Source organism: Trachemys scripta, chromosome 8, assembly GCF_013100865.1.
Source record: "Trachemys scripta elegans isolate TJP31775 chromosome 8, CAS_Tse_1.0, whole genome shotgun sequence".
NCBI classification, from domain to species: domain Eukaryota; kingdom Metazoa; phylum Chordata; order Testudines; family Emydidae; genus Trachemys; species Trachemys scripta.
Window position 1 is genome coordinate 80,176,261 of NC_048305.1, and position 20,433 is coordinate 80,196,693.

Here is a 20,433-nt window from a genome sequence, read left to right on the forward strand (position 1 = left end):
TTCAGATGCAAGAAGTGAGGTTCTTACCCACGAAAGCTTATGCTCCCTATACTTCTGTTAGTCTCAAAGGTGCCACAGGACCCTCTGTTGCTTTTTACAGATTCAGACTAACACGGCTACCCCTCTGATACAGAAATAACAGTAATCACACAAACCAAAACACCCCAAGGCCCAGGCCATGCCTCTGCCCCGCTCACACCATCCCCACTCACTTTCACTGGGCTGGGACAGGGGGTTGGGTTGTGGGAGGGGGTGCAGGCTATGGGCTGAGGCCGAGGGGCTGGGGCTGGGGGTTGTGGTGCAGGAGCGGGTGCAGGCTCAGGGAGGGAGTGTGGGCTCTGGAAGGAGTTTGAGTGCAGGGGGGCTGGGGCAGCAGGTTGAAGTGCAGAAGGGGTCCAGTGTATAGGCTCCCGCTTGGTGCCCCTTACCTCAGACAGCTCCTGGGCAGTGGGGCTCTGGCAGGCTCCCTGTCTGCCCTGGCCCTGCGCTGCTCCTGGAAGCAGCTGCCATGTCTGGCAGTATCTCTGTGGGGGAGGGACAGGTGGCTTTACATGCTGCCCTTGTCTGCAGGCACCACCCCCACAGTTCCTATTGGCCGGGAATGGGAACTGTGGGGGTGGTGCCTGCATATGGGGGCAGCGCATGGAGCCACCTGCCCCTCCCGCCCCCAGAAGCCGATGGTGGTCGCTTCCAGAAGCAGCGTGGGGCTAGGGCAGGCAGGGAGTTGGCCTTAGCTCTGCTGTGCCACCAGACTGTTAGCGTCTGAACTACATGTTTGGCTGCAGGAGGGTTGGCAACCCTATCATGACTGACTGGTTGATTGTGGAGCCTCTGATGGCCAGAGGCTCCGCGATCGACTGGTAGGTGACCACGGATCCAAACTAATACAGCTTCAACAGGAGAGACTGAGGAAGCCCCACACTCAAATATCCTATAGGCTGTAGCCCAGCGATTAGAGCACTCATCTGAGAGGTGGCAGTTGTGGAAGCAGAGAAAGAACTGACAGAAAGGGGATGCAATGCATGACAGTTCTTTCTCTGCTTCCACGCAGTTCAAATCCCTTCTCCTGCTCAAATGGAAGAGAACTTGGGGGTCTCCCCCATTGCAAGTGAGTACCTGAGCCACTGGGCTAAAAGTTATGAGGGAGGTCGTCTAGCCTAGTGTAAGTTCACCTATAGGGGTCTAGCTCTTAGCTGCCAAAGAACAACAATCTCTCATTCCAAACTTCTGGGCAATTGTTTGAGGGATACGATCCTATTTCTTAAATATCTTACAAGACTGTCATTTTAAGATTCCAGGGGACAACTTATCATGGCACTGTCTGACTAGAAAAGTCAGGATAGTGCCATGGTTGGGGAGCTAGCCTAGGACTTGAGTCGAGTTCAACTCTCTGCTCTGCCACAGACTTCCTGTGTGACCTGGGCAAGTAATTAAGCCTCTCTTTGCCTCCGTTCCCCATCCTACCTCATAGGGGTTTGTGAGAGTATATACGTTAGACTGTGAGGCGCTCTGATACTACAGTAATAAGGGCCATGGGTAGGGGGAAATCTAGACCGAGGAAAAGGGTTTAGGAAAAGAGAATATTTTCCTAGAGTTGCAAGAAACAGACCTGGAGAGACACTGTGTGTGTGAAGAGGGAACAACCTGGTCTGCTGTGTGGTGGGCTGGAGTCCCAGTAGAAATTTGAACTGCCAAGGAGCCAAAGTTGCAGTAGAGGATTGGTAGGACTATAGAAAAACCCCAGCCACACCTTCCTATGCTGGAAACAGGGAAAAGCATGGTATAAAAACTGCTCTATCCACTCTAGGGCATCCCAGGGTCCTGTATGTTGAATAACACTCCTAGAGTCAGATGTGCTAGTGTGGCTGCTTTTTGTAGCATCACCACATCACGTGAGAGGATCTGTCCACTATACCTCTAGGGTCAAATGAAATACTACTGTCAAACCAAATAGCTCATTTGTGTGTAAATTTTGACTAAGTAACAAACTACAATATTGCCATATGCATGGGATAAAACCAATCCTGAATCAGATTGACAGATGAAGGCCTTCAGTGACTATTTGGAAAAAGCTGGTACTAGTGATCTTCATGCCCCAGTGTTAAACCTGGGAGGCTGTTGCCTCCCAAGTCTTATCTGTATGCTTTTCATGTCTAATGGCTTTAATCCAAGGATCTCCAAGGAAAAAATAATGAATTAGCCTCATCCTAGGAGACCTTTTAATAGAAAATACTGCTTGTTTAGGATCTAATCCGGAACTTTTTGCCCAGGCAAAACTCTCTTGAACTTAGTGGACAAGTCCAGCTGAGGAGTGTGGTGTAGGCCTTCTGAATTATTTAGGTGACCTTTTAAACAATGAGATGGTTCTAGTATACATTCAAACAAATATTGACTAGCTTGTTCAGATGTAGCAGCCTAGGCATGACATCTAATTCAGTTTGACTCTTATTGTTTTGACTTAGTACTTACAGCTGCGCAACATATCTGTTGGAAATCATGCTTATGAGAGGAGAGGCGCAGAACAAACAGCTATGGCAATCTGTCAACAGTTCTACAAGCGAGGAAGCATCTGTCCTGGAAATGACACCTTTGATATCGACCCCAACATTGAAACTGGTGACACACCTACCTTCTATCTTGTCTGAACTCTTTCTTTATACTCAATGAACTTTTGTTTTCAATTTTCCCAAAACATAATCCGTATTTTATAGTTGTATTAAACTGTCATGGACTCTACAAAAGTTTCTCTTCACAAAATCTAGAACAGATTATGCTGGATCACATAGTCTGTCTTTAAACTTTTATTGTAACCTAACATTTGTGAAATGTGTAAAGCTCTGTAACTTTTTAAAAATTAATTGCAATTCTAATGCCGTTATGTTGAGGGAAGTAGCACTAGCTTTAGCCAATGCTATTGGTATTTTGACTGACTTATAGGCTTTTCTGTGGCATTCATCACCATATTATGAAGCCTCTTGCATTTACCATCACAACATCCCTGTGAGGTAAGGAAGTAAATAACTAATGTTAATTCTTTAAGTGTGCCTTAGGTCAAGAATGAATTGAGTTGGAGTGCAAGAAAGTCCATACTCTCGCAAACTGATCTCTAAAATGACTGACCCATTTGAGATGTATTGCTATTTTGACTTCTTTAGTAAATAGTTCTTATGCCCACTGTGGGGTTGGTAGTTTAATTTGTTTTAAACCAACACTGAATCCAACTGCTGTTTGTGCCTCTTTCTTCATGGCAGAATGTTTCTATGTTGAGCCAATGATGCCTTTGGAAAACAGAACACTGGGAAAGCACAAGTTCAATTTCACTCTGGACTTCCATAGGTGAGTGTGTGTGTGTGTGTGTGTGTGATTCTAGTACAGTGGTTCTCAGACTTTTGTACTGGTGACCCCTTTCACATACCATGCCTCTGAGTGTGACCCCCTCCCATAAGTGAATAACACTTTTTAAAAAATATATTTAACACCATCATAAATGCTGGAGGCAAAGTGAGGTTTGGGGTGGAGGCTGACAGCTCACGACCCCCATGTAATAACCTTGTGACCCCCTGAGGGGTCCTGACCCCCAGCTTGAGAATCCCTAGTCTAGTACTATGAAAAGCTAATTCAAACTTGCCTTCCAGACTTGTAACAGTACAGCTTACCTTTAAACTGAAAGCAATCAATCTCCAGACAGTTCGTCACCATGAACTCCCGGACTGTTATGATTTTACTTTGACAGTAAGTGAATACTTTAATATATTTTGTATTCACCATAGTAATAATTCTTATTGCCTATGTGGATATCTTCGTAGGGGGTGTACTCTACATACCAGACATTTAACCACGGCTGGGCACCAGGGCTCAGTTATCCTGGTGAGTGGTCAAGGGGGCTGCTATAGCTTATAGTAGCCTATAAATAGTTGAAGGTTGATGTTGTGGGAGCCACAAGACATTTTGCCGACCTTTGTTGATGGGCTCTCCTGTTAAACCTATTAACCAAATGCTACCAGACAGCAAGTATAGGAAATTAAACCTCCGTCTTTGAGCACACTACAAGTATATTTTAAAAAAAACTCCTCTCTTCTCTCTCAAGGGACCCTTCTAAGAATGGTTATGTGCAGTTCAGACTAGAATGGGATTGTAATTTAAATTAATGACTTAATTTCTATTCCAACAAATTGATTAGTTATTTGCTATAATTACTATGTTCTATCAGACTTTACCTTTTTTCTGTTACATATTTACATGCATAAATTTGAAGATTCTTAGTTTCCTAATTTTCCTCCTAAGAATATTATGGGTCATTGTTATGAAATATATATACAATTTCTAAGCTTTATGTAAGCACCTGTAACTTTATACAAAATCTCTCTCTGTCCTTCACACAGATAGTGTTTGATAACAAAGCACATAGTGGAAGAATTAAAATAAGTCTGGACAACGATATTGCCATCAGGGAATGTAAAGACTGGCATGTTTCTGGATCAAGTAAGTAACAACTAAGTTAAAATACTTTAAGGCATCCATAAATGTGTTTGACTCTTGTCATGTTAATACAGAATTCATCCACTCTGGATGGGGTTGTGTTCGATCTTCTCATCCTCTTTCATTTTCACCTTGCCAACTAATACGGGGAATTATGTAAAGGGGTGCTGTCCATAGAGTTGGTCTCAAATTTAGGTTTTATAAAGAATCTTTCTGCTCATAACTCTCAAACATTTTGAACTTTCACCTGAAATTTTGAGAACACAAACACATAATTGAACTACTTGATGATTGAGGTGCTAAAGGAGCACTCAAGGAAGCCAAGGCTTGTTGGAATTTAATGACTATTTCAAACTAACTTAAGATTAGTAGATATAGCTGGTCAAAACCCTGTTTGACACTTCAATCAGAAATAGTCTTTCTTTAAACCAGAAACTTTCCATAAATGGCTTTTTGTCAAATTTCGTTTTCTTTCTTTCCTTTCCCTCCCCTTTTTGCCACTAAGTGCCCCAGTAGGATGAATGAGATCCAGGTTTTTGGACCTCCCGCCCCCCCTCTCCCCAAAAGTCAGCGGCAAAAGGAAAAAACTTGGGAGTGGGGGAGAAAATTAGGGGTGTGTGTGTGTCTTTAAAGGGGTGGGGGAGAGGAGAAAAACCAATCCTGGCCTTCAATCTATTGCATTCAGTGGAAAAAGGGCAGTGGAGAGTGCAATGAAACAAAATAGTTTTCAAAAATACTTTTGTTTTGATAAATCTTTTTGTTTTCAAGTTTTTCCCTACTTCGATTAGCCAAGTGGTTCTCAAACTTTTGTACTGGTGACCCCTTTCACATGGCAAGCCTCTCAGTGCGACTCCCCCTTTATAAATTAAAAACACTTTTTTTAAATTAACACCATTATAAATGCTGGAGGCAAAGCCAGGTTTAGGATGGAGGCTGACAGCTTGTGACCCCCATGTAATAACCTCGCGACCCCCTGAGTGGTCCCGACCCCCAGTTTGAGAACCCCTGAATTAGCCCTATTAGCTGCCTTTCACCAACTGTTCACTAGATGGCATGCTAGCCTGAATGGATCATGCAGTGCTGAAAGAAGGTGCTTTATATCAGACTTGTGTGGTGATCTGTATTAGGATGTGATGCCCTGTTAAAATGTGCATCACTAACATTTTTACAGGTCAATCCAGGAGATTCTTTTGTAACTTAATCTCAAATCAGTGGTGAAACATACTAGTCAAATTTACTTGTTTTACAAGTACAGCCCCCTACCAAACAAAACAAAACAAAAAACTTTTTTTTATCCATTTGAATTAAGTTGCAAAAATTGCTCAAATGTGAGCACATAGCTACATATATGGCAGAATCTTTGTATATCCAAAATGTCAACATGTATCTTTGTGGAATGGTGCAGCAGGTACCATCTTGAGGTCAGATAGTGCTTCAACACCCTATTTTAGATTGCTTGCTTGTTTCAAAACCTACTTGGATTAATAACCAGTAGTAGAGCCTTTGGTCTCTAAAAACCACTTTAAACAGAAAAGTAATCACTAGAATACCTTTTATGGGAGATAGGGGTTGTCTAAAGCAAGCATCCTGTTTTTAGTACTGGAACTTTAATCCTTTTCTTTCTGATGGTTATCTGGCTTCACATACGTTCGCTTTATAGGAAAACTCTAGGATAAAATGTCTTAACCCTTTAACATAGTTCTGGTGCAAACCTTCGCCTGCCTAAATGTCTTGATTTATGTGTCTAATTCTTAATATACACTTTTTATTAAAAGCAACATTGGTGACTCTGAGTAACTGATGTTCAGCACAACTTGTACTACTTGGGTCTTGACTGCCTGTGCAGCTGTGTAAGTTACCTGCATTGCTCTGGGAGGAGAAGGATGGCTCAGTGGATAAGACACTGGACTGGAACTGAGAAGATCTGGGACCAATTTCTGACTCTGCCACTGAATGTCTATTATTATTATTTTTAAGGCTTCCGTTCCTGTTGGTGTAAAATGAGGAACAGTATCTCGTGCTCTCATGGGACACTGGAGACACCTCTAATATTATGACATGGTTATTTAAGAAAACTGCTCATTTTCAAGAAGATACTGTAAAATCATGTTGGCTTGTGATCTAGGAAACCCTTGGAGTGGTTACAGGAATTCTAAATGAGAAGCACTAGTCAGTTTAATACTGTTAATATTTGCAGTCAATGTAATGCACGACTGTCTATACAGCTGTCTTTTATAGCTGTACAAATCTAAGTTGCAAATGCACAACAGAAAAATGTAATTCTACCATGTTAGCAACTATGTATTTGCTCCAAGATACAAATAGTATTCACATGACTGTCTCATGCCTTCAAGCACTGACAAGGTCACTAAAGCGCGTTATCTGTACAACTTGCTCAAGAATGCCAGTAAAGAACTAAATATATTCTAAACAAAGCTGAAAGCTGTTTCCTCTTGAATATGAGGGAGGCAGGAGATACATAACTTGCCAGATGGCTTGTCTTGAGCATAAGTGCAATATACTTGCTTGTTTAAGCCTACAATTTGGTGAGTGTTGATCTATCATACTGAGACACTCATCAACTTCATGCTCCTACATCTCTGATAAGCTTTAATGGGTGAAACTCTAAATTTAATCTTAATCCAAATTAAGTGATTCAGACTTGAGTTAAATGGATACTCTTAGATGTGCACAAACACAATGGATTTTGCCTAATTATAAACATATTTTGGGTTTTTTGTTGGTTTTGTTCTTGTTTTTTTTGCAGTACAAAAGAATACTCATTACATGATGATCTTCGATGCCTTTGTCATATTGACTTGTTTAGCCTCATTGATCCTCTGCACACGATCAGTGGTTAAAGGATTTCGGCTCCAAAGGGTGGGTATAACTTATCCTAAGGAATGCTTTTGAGACATTTAAACTTAGTTTGATTGTAGCTGCTTTTCTTTTTTTCCTCTAGGAATTTGTAAGTTTTTTCCTACATCATTATAAGAAAGAAGTATCTTTCACAGATCAAATGGAATTTGTCAATGGGTGGTACATCCTGATTATTGTTAGTGATGTCTTAACTATTGTTGGCTCAACACTAAAAATGGAAATACAAGCTAAGGTAAGACCTTCACCTACTAGGTAGAAGCAAAACTGTTCTTGAAATTTCATCCCAGTCTGACTTCTCAAGTATAGCCCCCTTAGAGGTTTCCAACTAGTGAGGACCAAAAATAAACTGTTTGTTTAGGCATTTCATTTCAGGTGAGCAGTGACTGGTCATTAGACTTTAGAACCCTGAATATCCTTGGACACCCATCTGCCTATTCTCTTCACTCTTAAGAAATTTAACCCTCAAAATAAAATTTTGTATTCACTATCTGCTTTCCCTTTTCCTCCTCCCATATAGCTGTACTTGAGATATCTGGCTTTTTGGTTTAGAAGTGTATGTGTAACTTTCTGTGCACCATTGTACAGTACCTACAACTGTCTTGAGGAAATGAGGTACTTCTCAAACACCTCTTCATTGCAACTCCAGCTCCCAATCTCCAGCAACTAAGCAGGCATCAGCCTGGCAACTTTCTGTCTGCAAGAGTTCTGAATATCTCCAGGAATTGGAACATCTCCGCTACAGCACATGATGACAAAATAGACTTGCACCCTCCCACATTCAGAGTTAGATGTATACAGTCTATGCTACTTTGATAGCTTCTCTAACCAGTTCTGGTGCTACCACTTAAGCTTTTGGACCATGGTATTTCTAGTTATATCTGAAACTACTTGCTTCCATATTAAAAAATAATTCTGACAAGGTGGGTGAGGTTATATCTTAATGGACCAGCCAAAGTTGATTTACTTTTTAATATTTCTTTTGCTCTTACAGAAGTGCCTATCCCAGGGTCTAGGTGCTCAATTTCTTAGTCACACAAAAATGCACAGTGATTTTTTATAACCCATGTCCAACAAGACTCAACCAAGAACTGCAAAAAATATTCCATCCTGAAATACCCTAACATTAACCTAATGCTACTTGCCCTCAAAACTCCAGCAGATTAGCTTTGCAGCATGCCTGTAAGTTTTAGTCTAAGCTGACCAAAGAATAATTCTGAAAAACCAGTTGGTGGTGCTGATTACTGTTTTTAAATTATTCTCGCAAAGTACCCAACTACCAATTATGGAGCAGATAGCTCCTATTCTTACAAATAAAAGGAAGGTAAGAAGTAAGTGCAAAAATGAGTAATTGATTTATGGTCTGGGGAAATCCAGGTATGAGAGCAAGAAGGAGTATATCTGATTGCAAGATTTCATCCAATGTGCTGTTTTCTTATTAAATGGTTTGGTTAAAAATTGGGATTGTGGGGTTCATCTTCTTTCTCAGGCCTGGTCCACACTAAGCCCCCAGTTCCAACTAAGATACGCAACTTCAGCTACGTGAGTAACGTAGCTGAAGTCAAAGTATTTTCGTTTGAACTTAAAGGTACTTACTGCAGGTCCACACGCGGCAGGCAGGCTCCCCCGTCGACTCCGCCTACTCCTCTCACAGAGCAGAATTACCGGTGTCGACAGCAAGCACTTCCAGGATCAATTTATCGCATCTAGACAAGACGCGATAAATCGATCCCAGAAGATCGATTGCTGGCTGCCGAACCAGCGGGTAAGTATAGATGTACCCTAAAACTCCATATCCCATGTAATAGCTCACAAGTAAAGCAGAGGCATCTCATTGCAAGTCCTGCAAATTTAACCTGAGATCTGAATAAACATATCTCTTCCTTGTTGTACACCACTGTCTGAAAGTTCTGCCAGCCAAATTACACTTTGTGCAACCCTTAGCTACATTTATGTAAACTTTCTGAAGAGGGGTGCAGCTTAACAAATGAAGCAGCTGATGGATAACACAAGAAGGAATGGAGTCCACCCAACTGTTTGCTGTATTGGTTCTGCGGGTCTAACTGGAATAAAATAAAAAAAAAAAAAAAAAAAAAAAAAAAAAAACTGAAAACCTTTTGTCACTAAAGTGAGCTGTTGTTCTTACTCAGATCTGATGCTTAAACATATTTTTGCATAGTTGCCTTTCAAAATAGAACTGCAGTTAAAATCAGAATAGTGAATGTATTAAGTTGGATGAAAGTAGACCAGTGCGTGTAGGTGTTGACAGAATGGAAAACCATTGGAACACAAATGAAATCTAGTTCTGTGATCATTACTTCAGTTTTTAGAAGCTATCTTTCTCCTTGGTAACTTCCTGGAACTGTGGCACTTGTATGAGCTACTTGTTGGTTAGACCTGATTCTTCCTCTTACATAAAGATCTATTTTGCTTGGGCAGAAAAATACATTTCTTGGACATGATGGCTATACCGTATATATTAGTCACACACGTGAGAGATGCACAAAATTTATTTAAATACTTTCTCATTTCTTGCCTGCAGCTATATAATCTAGTAGAGTTTTGCCCACTAAACAGAATTGGTTTTGGTCAGTATTGGAATGAGAGATGGAGGCTTTCAAGGAAAATAAAGTTTCTTGGCAAATTGTTGTAGCAATGACCAAATCATAGGCTAGCACAAAAAGGGAGACTTCTAGTCCACTGTATGGTTTTAACACTTTGTTCTTTCCTATTTGTTTTATATATAGAGTCTGACAAGTTATGATGTCTGTAGTATCCTCCTAGGAACCTCCACCATGCTTGTTTGGCTTGGAGTTATTCGATACCTAGGTTTCTTTCAGAAGTATAATGTAAGGATCTCCTGGGATCTCCATGCTGTTGGTATTTATTTTATTTGTTGTTATCACACAACTGTAACAAATATCTGGCTGGATTCTAACTGTTAATATTGGTTTCTGCAGCTGCTTATTCTGACACTACGGTCAGCATTGCCCAATGTCATTAGATTCTGCTGTTGTGCTGCTATGATCTATCTGGGCTATTGTTTCTGTGGATGGATTGTACTGGGGCCATATCACGTTAAGGTAATATAATATTTGAGTTTTTTAAACTGAACAAATTAAACCAGGAGTTCTCAAACTGGGGGTTGTGATCCCTTAGGGTTGCAATGTGGTTACATGGGGGTTGCAAACTGGCAGCTCTGTGGGGCTGACAACCCAAGCTCACATTAAATTACCCCCCCTTAATTTATAAGGGAGGGGGTCACACTCAGAGGCTAGCTGTGTGAAAGGGATCATGAATACAAAGTGTGAAAGCCACTTATTAAACTGAATGAATAGACTTCATTCCAAGTAAGTTTCTAAATTATAAGAGTTACCCGTAGCCTTCACAATTTCAAGGCTTTCTCTAAGATGAAAGTCTTTCTTTTTTAAGAATCTAAAGCCTTACCTATCATAGTTTTTGAAGGTTGACAAAGTACAACATCAACTTGATCAGACTTTCCTCTCCACCATTATGAGAGTCCTGAGTCAGAAGTATGGCCAGATTGATTCCTAATCAAAAGCTGGGGCTTTCTATGCAATGTTTTGAGAAATAACTTGGTCTTGCACAAGACTAACTTCTATTTTCAAATTAAGATTTTTTTTTTTTCTTAAAGGGATAAGAACTAAGGCACCAAAGTCAGTATGTCTTGCTATTCGTTCACAGCTGAACCAATCTAAATCTGTGTTGAAGACAACTAATCTATTGCCTAGATATATTCTACCAATGCATGTTGTCATATCTGTTTGTTTGCAATGCTGTTCTGCATTCTCTCCCTGCTATGCCAGGACCTGCCTGTAGCCACCTTTTGCTCTGCAGGTCTCTAAACCAGGGAAAGTTGATTGGGTTACAGGGTTGATTGGGTACAGTGTCTCATGCTTCTTGTAAAGAGTCTAGGACAGCTGAGGTAGCAACATTCAACAGCTCTTCACTTATTTTAAGACTAAGACTGCAGCAAACAGTAACTTGATGGTACTAGGGTTACCCTATTTCAACACTGAAAAAAACGGACACTCCATGGGGGCCCCGGCCCCGCCCCTTCCCCATATCAACCCCTTCCCCAAAGTCCCCACCCCAACTCCGCCCCCTTCCCTGAGCACCCTGCATTCCCCCTTCTCCCTCCCGCCCCCCCAGGCTCCGGCTGCTGCTGCACTGGGGAAGTTGCTTCGGCCCCGGCGCACGGTGCAGAGCAGCGGGAGCCGGGAAAGTTGGAGCCCGGGGAGGAGGCGGCTGCATGCTCAGATGCCGCCCGCCGCCTCTGTGCCCCCGCAGATCCTGGGAGTTGTAAGTTTTGCTGCAGCCACTCGCACTCTGAGTCCCCTTACCATGCCCCCCTATTTTCCTGGACATATTTGGCTTTTTGGAAATTCCTCCTGGATGAGGATTTGAGGACCAAAAAACTGGACGTGTCCAGGAAAATCTGGACATATGGTAACCCTAATGGTACTAAATAATGTTTGTTTTGGTTTCCCCTTCTCCTCTAGTTCCGTTCTCTGAACATGGTTTCAGAATGCCTTTTCTCACTGATAAATGGAGATGATATGTTTGCCACATTTGCAAAAATGCAGCAGAAAAGTTACTTGGTTTGGTTATTTAGTCGGATTTACCTCTACTCCTTCATCAGCCTGTTCATCTATATGGTGCTAAGTCTTTTCATTGCACTGATCACAGATACATATGAAACAATTAAGGTAGGCATGATCTTTTTTTATTCTCTGGTTCAGAAGAAAAATGCAAGAATGGTTTGCATATTCAACTGTGATATTAATACAAAACCAGTGATTCAGTGCTGTTGCCAGTACATGTACCTATCTGGTAATTAAAGTTGAAATATGAATCCAAATGTACAGAAACTTTTCTACTGAAAACCCTAACTTTCAGCAGCTACAGTATTGCTAGTGGATCTCACTGGCTAGGAAACGAGCATAATGGTTTAGTCTGTGTGCATCCAGACTTTACAATGTATTACAAAGCACTGAGGTAGATGAGGCAATGTACATGAATTTAGAGCATAAGTTTATAACTTTCTCTCCTGAAATGTTAATTTCCAGAAATCTTTGATCACTAACTTAAAGAAGAGTGACTAAAATATTAATGAGAATGTTTAGCAGATTCTCTTCCCACCTTGCCCTAGTTTTGACAAAACCAAATTTGCCTTCCTATCCCAAATGTTCATTTTAAAGGATAAAAATATATCAGAATATTTCTGTACAGTGTCTACTGCACTTCAGAATGTGCAGTCTTCTAAATCCAGTTTTTACACAATTGTGTGGTTAGTGTTGAGGGGAAGGAGTTAAATCTTAGCAAGACTATACACACAAGAATTCAGCTTTGTATTGTAACGAAGAATGACTAATCTTCAGCATTACCAGCAAGATGGCTTTCCAGAGACGGAACTCCATGACTTTATATCACAGTGTAAAGACCTACCAAACTCAGGCAGATACAGATTAGAAGAGGAGAGTCCTGTGTCGATCTTCTGTTGCTGTAAACGGTAGGCATCTGGCTTTATTTGCCTGCCTCTTATTAAGTAGCTATAGAACATGAAATCTTGGTGAGATATGGTATATCAGAAATTCTTTCTCCGTTAAGAACTATGTGGATTTCTAATGCTTTAGGAGTCCTGCACTACCGGCTATCCTCTTATTCAACTGGATTATGTTATGAAATACTGCAAAAGATAAGATGTCTAATTTAAACTATTCCAGGCCCCAAATTTTGGAATCAAAGCAGCTATTCAAGCTACTGCAATAGACGACTGTCCTGCTCTAGTGGTCAGACCAGACTTTTGAGTCTATTGCCTCTAACTAATGGGCCTGGCTCTTTAGTTCAAATATGGGTTCCTGCTGTTTGGATCCAGAGATTACAGGTTCTCTACCGATGCCCTATCCAATGGAGGTGTTAAAGTTAGTTCAAATCCCCAGATGGGCCACTATTAAAATCTGTAGCTTCAGCTCAGGAATACTCATAGAATCTTGCCTGTTTTGTGCCAAGGACTTCGTATTTGTCTGTACCACCTTAGCTTGGGTGGGGGGGGAGGGGGAGCTCAGTGGTTTGAGCATTGGCCTGCTAAACCCAGCATTGTGAGCTCAATCCTTGAGGGGGGCACTTAAGGATCTGGGGCAAAAATCAGTACTTGGTCCTGCTAGTGAAGGCAGAGGGCTGGACTCAATGACCTCTCAGGGTCCCTTCCAGTTCTATGAGATAAGTTGTCTGTCTGTCTGTCTCTCTCTGTCTCTCTCTCTCATACAATACAAGGTGACTGAATTATATGTGATCTTTCTGTTTCCAGTAGTGGTATCAGTCATTAAGGAATGGGTCTGAGTTATTCTGATTTAGTTAATTTGCAGTTTTCAAGTTAAAATTGTTACTTTCCTGCAACTAGCTGACAACTTTCTTTCTTGAAGGTCCTAATGAAGATATTTACAAGAACGTGGGAATGAATTCTGGAGACTTTTTTTAAAACAGCACACTAATCACAAGAACTGGATAGAAAAAGTGGCTGGAAAATTCCTGAACTTAAAGCTCAAACTTTCTTTTCTTTAAAATAGTGCAAACTTGTTACAGAAGCTTTGTGAAACTTGAACCTCCAACTGACCATTATCTCTAGTTTAGATTGTATTTTTCTAAGCTTATGGCTCGAATTGTATCATCTAGTTAGAATTGATGCAAAGGGCATTCTAAAACTGGCTATGCATAGTGATCTAGCTAGACTAGACTATCCAACAATATTTCTCCAATAGATCCAAAAGTTAAACAGTTGGACAATGGTAACATAAAAACAAAAACTGGTCTTCAACACTACAAGCATAATGAATGCTAATCCATACATATACTGAGTTACAGCACTATTTACCAAAGGGCTTTGGTTTCTTCAGATTTTCTATTTACATACAGTAATAGTAAAAACATCAACCAAAACTGAGTTTTAGTAAAACACATTAGATAAACTGCCCCTGGAAACAGTGTAGTGGATTAACGTAAATGTTCAAATCTGGCTCAGGGCATAAATTAGCAGGCATTTATGCAAACAAGCCATACCACCTGACATGACTGGCAGTCTCTTCTCAAAGAGGCCAGAGTATATAGCCAGGAAGAGGGCAGGTTGGGTTGAAGTGTGGTGGCAGAGCTGAGTAGGGGAACTTTACATAGCTGCTTATAGACACCACTGGGTAGGACCAGGCACGTAGCCTTTCATGTCTCTTAGAATGCTGACCTACATTTTTAAAGAATTGAGGTAAGGGAGAAAATAAACATAACAGCAACAAAAGTACTTCCAAAATATCTATTTTTATTTAAATGTTTCCTCTAGTACACAAGACCTTAGACTATTTTTGGAGTCTGGAGTCTAAATTAGATGTATGGAGGTTGTGACTTCCAAATATTGGAAAGTGGATATTTGACGGAGTTATTATCTGCTGCAGTCAGAAAGGTGGTCTGTGGAATTTTGTTATGATACAGTACTTTAACCATTACAATTCTGAGCTATTAAGCAGTCAGTCCTCTTGCTTTGGAACCACATTTTTATGGAAGCTTTATTCTCCATAATCTGTTCACTTGGGAAGCAGAATAGAAAAACGGAGGAGCATATTTTAGATGATTGCACGTGTAAGAGCAAAACTCCTATAGGTGTAGTAAAATGTACAGTGAAATGTTTATGTACTATGTACAAACTTGGAAGATGTTAAACATGTTCTGTCTGAATGTTTATATTTTGTAGGAAAGTACTGAAATAAACATTTGCAATTGAAGTAAATCTTGAGTGAACCAGGAGTAACTTTAAGATGTCAGTTTTTAGTTCAGCTTTTTCATGACCAGTATCCTGATACTTTGGGTACGGATTAAATATTGGACTGATTTGAGATGAATACCTAAACTTTAGCTTGATGCTAGCTCTGGGTCTGTACTAGATTAGCTCTTACTTTTATTGTTTTTTTTCTCACTGAATTATTGCATATTAATCTTTCACTGGTTTTCTTGTGTAAAAACGGTCTTGCAGAAGTGGTACATCTATCATAATAGATTCTAACTCAGCACAGAGGCCAACCAAATGCAATAGGGAGCAGAACTGGAACAGACTGAACAAATTCCCCCTAAACTAAATTTCTAGCAAGTCATTTTAATAAGGCTTATTTCCCCAGCATCTTGGTTATCTTGAGAATGCCGTTCGGGGGAGAGGAGGGTTCATTAGCATATAAGCAGTGATTGCAATTCTTTGCCTATCAAAAGGGGCTAAGCATAATGTACACACCACTTAAAAAGCATTATCGCAGCTGCAAGGAAATCTGAAAGGAACGGCATCTGCCACTATAAACCACTGAAAGGGCATCACCTCTCCCACCTGATTATCTCCTACCTATTTCATCATAAACTTGCTCTTGATTTTTAAACCAGTCTGCTATGACTTACACAATTCAGCAAAACCCAGATCTGATTACAATGCAGAGCACTGTTGCTGCCCTAATACAATGGAACATCTGTAAATAATTAGGGATACATAGAGACTAAAGGAGAGCTAGGGCCCATTGCACAACTTAACCCCTCCCGTGCAATCGTTTCACAATTTCTAATCCCTTCATATTGCCATATGGGGCAGAACAGGCTTGCCCTAGCCCCAAACCAGCGGCAAGGTACTCTCCACCTTTGACTCGTTTTTATAGCCAGACTTCTCAGTTCTTGGCACCAGTGATCCTGTATTTGATGTGCTGTTGGAAATAGCCTGTATTGACAATCCTGAATCTTAATCGATACATGTTCTTCTTGTCCTCCTCTAATGCTGAAGCCAAATTTCCTCAACAAGTATTCTGACAAGTTGGAAAATGAAGGTTGAAGATGACTTAATTTGAGCAACAACCATGCAGGTTAAGTACAAGCAACACCAGGTTCCAAGCTGGCGTTGGATGATATGCATACTAAAAGAGACCAAACGTAGATACAACTCAGACACCTTTCCTGTGCCTTACATAAGATTTTCTAACTAGAATTACATTTTAACTATAATGTCTGGCACGTCTAAACCAGGAAAGAACATAGACATTGCCGTATAGCATCAAAACAGTGATGGATCTATTACAACTTCCTGTCTCAGGCAGTGGCCAATACCATATGCTTCACTGGAAGCCTTGGGAATGTTTTGTTGTGGCAGAGCTGGCCCCTAGTCTTCTTCCTAACTCCTGTTAGTTAGTGGTTGGCCTATGCCCTGAAGCATAAAGATTTGTATCTTGTCTATTTTGTTAATGAAGTTACAGAAGTCTATACATATATAAATCTTATTTGTTTCTGGGATCTTATTAGGCTGTTTGGTCTCAATAGTGTCCTGTGATGATAAATTCAGCAGCTTCACTACCAACTGTGAGGAAAAGTTTCCTTCAAGCGGTAGTAACTTTGCCTTTTAAGTATCAGAGGGGTAGCCATGTTAGTCTGGATCTGTAAAAAGCAACAGAGTCTCCTGTGGTACCTTTAAGACTAACAGATGTATTGGAGCATAAGCTTTCATGGGTGAATACCCACTTTGTCAGACGCATGTAATGGACATTTCCAGAGGCAGGTATAAATATGCAGGCAAGAATCAGTCTGGAGATAACAAGGTTAGTTCAATCAGGGAGGGTCAGGTCCTCTTCTAGCAGTTGAGGTGTGATCCTTTCCAGCACCTGTTAGTCTATAAGGTGCCACAGGACTCTTTATTGCTTTTATCTAAGGTATGTAACATCTCACTTAAATCAGCCTCTGTACAGGATGACTTGAGGGTAGCAAATGTGATACAGATTCTTTAAAAAGGCTTCAGGGACAATCCTGGCAACTACAGGCTGGTAAGCCTAACTTCAGTGCCAGGCAAATTGGTTGAAACTATAGTAAATAATAGAATTATCAGACACACAGATGATTACAATATGCTNATTACTTTTACTACTGAATTCTCCTTTTATTAGGAGAACCCAATTTCCCCTTTGCTATACCACTATTTGTATAACTATCACTTCATTTATTCATCTCTCCTCCAAATAGTTCCAATCTTTTCTTCAGTCACCCCCGCCCCACACACACACACCTTTTATGTCTTATCAGTTTAGGCCCTTGTCTCTAGACACACTTTTTTTTAAATGTCTCATCCTTTCTGAGAGAGGATGAATTGAAGACCCTCAGGTGAGGGCACATTATCTGATTACATAATGGCATAACTCAATATTCTCAATTCTGTTCTTTCTACACGCTAACATTGTTGCCTTGCTCCCCTTACAGCTAGGACAGAACTTCTACCATCTATACTCTGTAACAAGAGGCTTAATCAAACTCTGTAAAGCTATTCAGAATGAGCTAGTTTAATCCTATCCTCTTCCACCCTCCAGCTTGCTCGAGTAATCTGACACAATATCACAGCTTCCAGCTCCCAACTGAAAAGTGGGAACAGCTCCGTAGGATAAACTCTGCAAAGTTTTGGTATGGAGGTGCTCTGTAGGAGTCTTAAAATTCCATAGCAGCTGCCTCGACCTCTTCTGTAAAATGCTCCACCTAAAAGTTATGAACACTTTATTCCAAAATAATATAAATCCTGATTATCAATATTGCCTTTAAAGGAGGCACGGTTTATTAATCCTTATCTGAAGCCTTTAATGAAGCAGCGATTGCAGGAGGAGTGAGCTGGATGTTTTGGTTTACTTTGGAACCTCTTTAAGAGTTTTACCTACCACGCTCTTTGCCTGTATCCACAACTCAACTCTGTTTAAAATATGGAGGAGACAATAAACTTAATCCCATGCCTCTGGAAGAAGTGTGAAAATATTAAAAATTGAAGAGTTAGAGGCCAGAATCTTAGAGGTATTTAAGTGCCAGAATCTTGTTGATTTCAATGTAAGTTAGGGAACTAAGTAGGTTTGAGGATCTGGCCCTGTATGTGCACTTCAAAATGTTCCCTTTAAAAAGCTGAGATATAAGCTTAGAGCCCTTCTGAAGTAGTTTTAAAAACTCTGAATTGAAAAGGAATGGGGGGGGGGCTGCTCCTGGCCCCATCAGAAAGGCACATCTAGCCCTAAATTTGTTTCCTACTCTTCCCCCACCCTTGGCCTAAGTTTGTGTAATCAATATTTACTTATTTCTTGGTGGCTGGTCAACTTCAACCTGGACAAACCAAACTGAACTGGTCATTTCTTTTTCCTTTGAGGTATTTGTATAAGTTGTTTTGTGGTGTTTAGAACAGTGGTCTCCAAACTTTTTTGATTGCGCACCCCATCAGTAATATTTTTGAGCATGCACCCCCTGACACGCCAGTTCTAGCGCCCAAATTGCCGAAGCAAAAAAAAAAAAAAAAAAGACGCTTGGCCTCCGGCCTGACAAAGAGGGGGGGGGAAGCGCTCCTCTGGCCATGCACCCCAAGGATCCTCTTGCGCACCCATTGGGGTGCACGCACCACACTTTGGAGACCATTGGTTTAGAGTACTGTAATAGAAAACTATAATCAAACAAAAATTAATGGAGCTTGTACTGTTCCAGCTGCTGAAATCATTAAATACATTGTGAAATACTGTCTGCACTTTTTTCCTTTAAATTTTTGTCAAGATTTATCAAAAAACAACTTTAGGATAAGTAATGTTTAGATGTTCAGAAAGCTTTGGCCTGAACTTCTCCCACGGAAAGCATTAGGGACTTTGAAGTCCAGGGAGGAACATGGTCAGAACAATATTTAGAGTATTTTAATTGTACCAGTCTCAACCAGAAAGAGCTCTTCTGCCTGCTAAAACTAAGCTTGATGATACCTCCATTTTTTTGGTTTTTGGACACATGTAGCATCTGCCTAAATCCTGCTTTAATCTGACAAAAATTTAAATCATAAAATGGTTTTTTACCTGTGAATTTTCTTTTTGGTATAACAAAAAGTTGGCCTTAGAATTCACAACTGTCAATAAGAAAAATGTCAAACCAAGTTCCAGAATTTGTGTCCTGTTTTTCTTATTGGTTTAAAGAATGAGCTATTATACATTCAATTTAATAGAGGAAATAGCTCAAAAATGAGCTTCCATATAAGAGAAAATTATCACACTGTGAGCTTGCTGAGGCTAAACATTTAGATCATGGCAGAAGAGGGATTATACCTGAATTCAAATCCTGCTAATAACAATATGTTAAGCCCAACTGTTGTGCTTATTTAATATCAACAAAATGATAATGGAACCACAGAGTTATCCACAACTACCTGACAAAATTAACTATGACATATCACCATCTCCATTGAGTGAGAAGTCCTGTTAACTAACAGTTTTGCAAAGTCCTGTTTTAATGCAATCTTTATTCAGATGTTGTAGTAGAATCTCAGACCCCCCTTCAGGGATGAGCACCCCACGGTGCTAGGCGCTAGACCAGGGGTGGGCAAATTACAGCCCGTGGGCCGCTTTCAGCCCGCCTGCTGTTTTAATCCGGCCCTCGAGCTCCCGTTGGAGAGTGGGATCTGTGGCTTGCCCCGCTCCAGTTGGGGAGTAGGGTCAGGAGCTGCTTCACATGGCTCCCAGAAGCAGCGGCATGTCCCCCCTCCGGCTCCTATGCATAGGGGCAGCCAGGGGCTCACCTCACTGCCGCCGCTCCCATTAGTCAGGAATCCTGGCCAATGGGAACTGCAGGGGCCGTGCCTGCGGACTAGGCAGCATGCAGCAGAGCCGGCTGGCCGCGCCTCCGCATAGGAGGTGGAGGGTGGACATGCTGAGAGCTGCTTGAGGTAAGCGCTGGCCAGAGCCTGCACCTGAGATGCCCCACTCCTGATCCCCCTCCCACTCTCTGAACCTCTCGGTCCCAGCCTGGAGCACCCTTCTGAACCCCAAACCCCTCATCCTCAGCCCCACCTAAGAGCCTGCACCCCCAGCCGGAGCCCAACCCCAATTTCATGAGCATGCATGGCTTGCCATACAATTTCCATACCCAGATGTAGCCCTCGGGCCAAAAAGTTTGCCCATCCCTGCACTACACCAACACAGAACAAAACACGGCCCCTGCCCCGAAGAGATCGCAGTCCAGCTATTTGTCTTTGTTGAAGTATTAGCTCATGGGTTTCCC

The 20,433-nt window shown here is 41.1% G+C and overlaps 1 protein-coding gene across 2 annotated transcripts in view; it reads left to right on the forward strand.

Annotated features, from left to right (window-relative positions):
• MCOLN3 (mucolipin 3) overlaps positions 1 to 15,151 on the forward strand; it is a 24,398-nt gene extending 9,247 nt beyond the window's left edge. For both annotated transcript variants that reach the window (XM_034779016.1, XM_034779018.1), the window contains exons 4-14: positions 2,463 to 2,616; positions 3,252 to 3,336; positions 3,636 to 3,732; positions 4,383 to 4,482; positions 7,247 to 7,359; positions 7,442 to 7,591; positions 10,104 to 10,205; positions 10,317 to 10,439; positions 11,880 to 12,086; positions 12,759 to 12,889; positions 13,803 to 15,151. In XM_034779016.1, coding sequence (XP_034634907.1) covers positions 2,463 to 2,616; positions 3,252 to 3,336; positions 3,636 to 3,732; positions 4,383 to 4,482; positions 7,247 to 7,359; positions 7,442 to 7,591; positions 10,104 to 10,205; positions 10,317 to 10,439; positions 11,880 to 12,086; positions 12,759 to 12,889; positions 13,803 to 13,809 — 1,269 coding nt within the window. In that variant the 3' untranslated portion in view covers positions 13,810 to 15,151. The remainder of the gene's footprint in view (positions 1 to 2,462; positions 2,617 to 3,251; positions 3,337 to 3,635; positions 3,733 to 4,382; positions 4,483 to 7,246; positions 7,360 to 7,441; positions 7,592 to 10,103; positions 10,206 to 10,316; positions 10,440 to 11,879; positions 12,087 to 12,758; positions 12,890 to 13,802) is intronic.
• Positions 15,152 to 20,433: the final 5,282 nt, after the last annotated feature.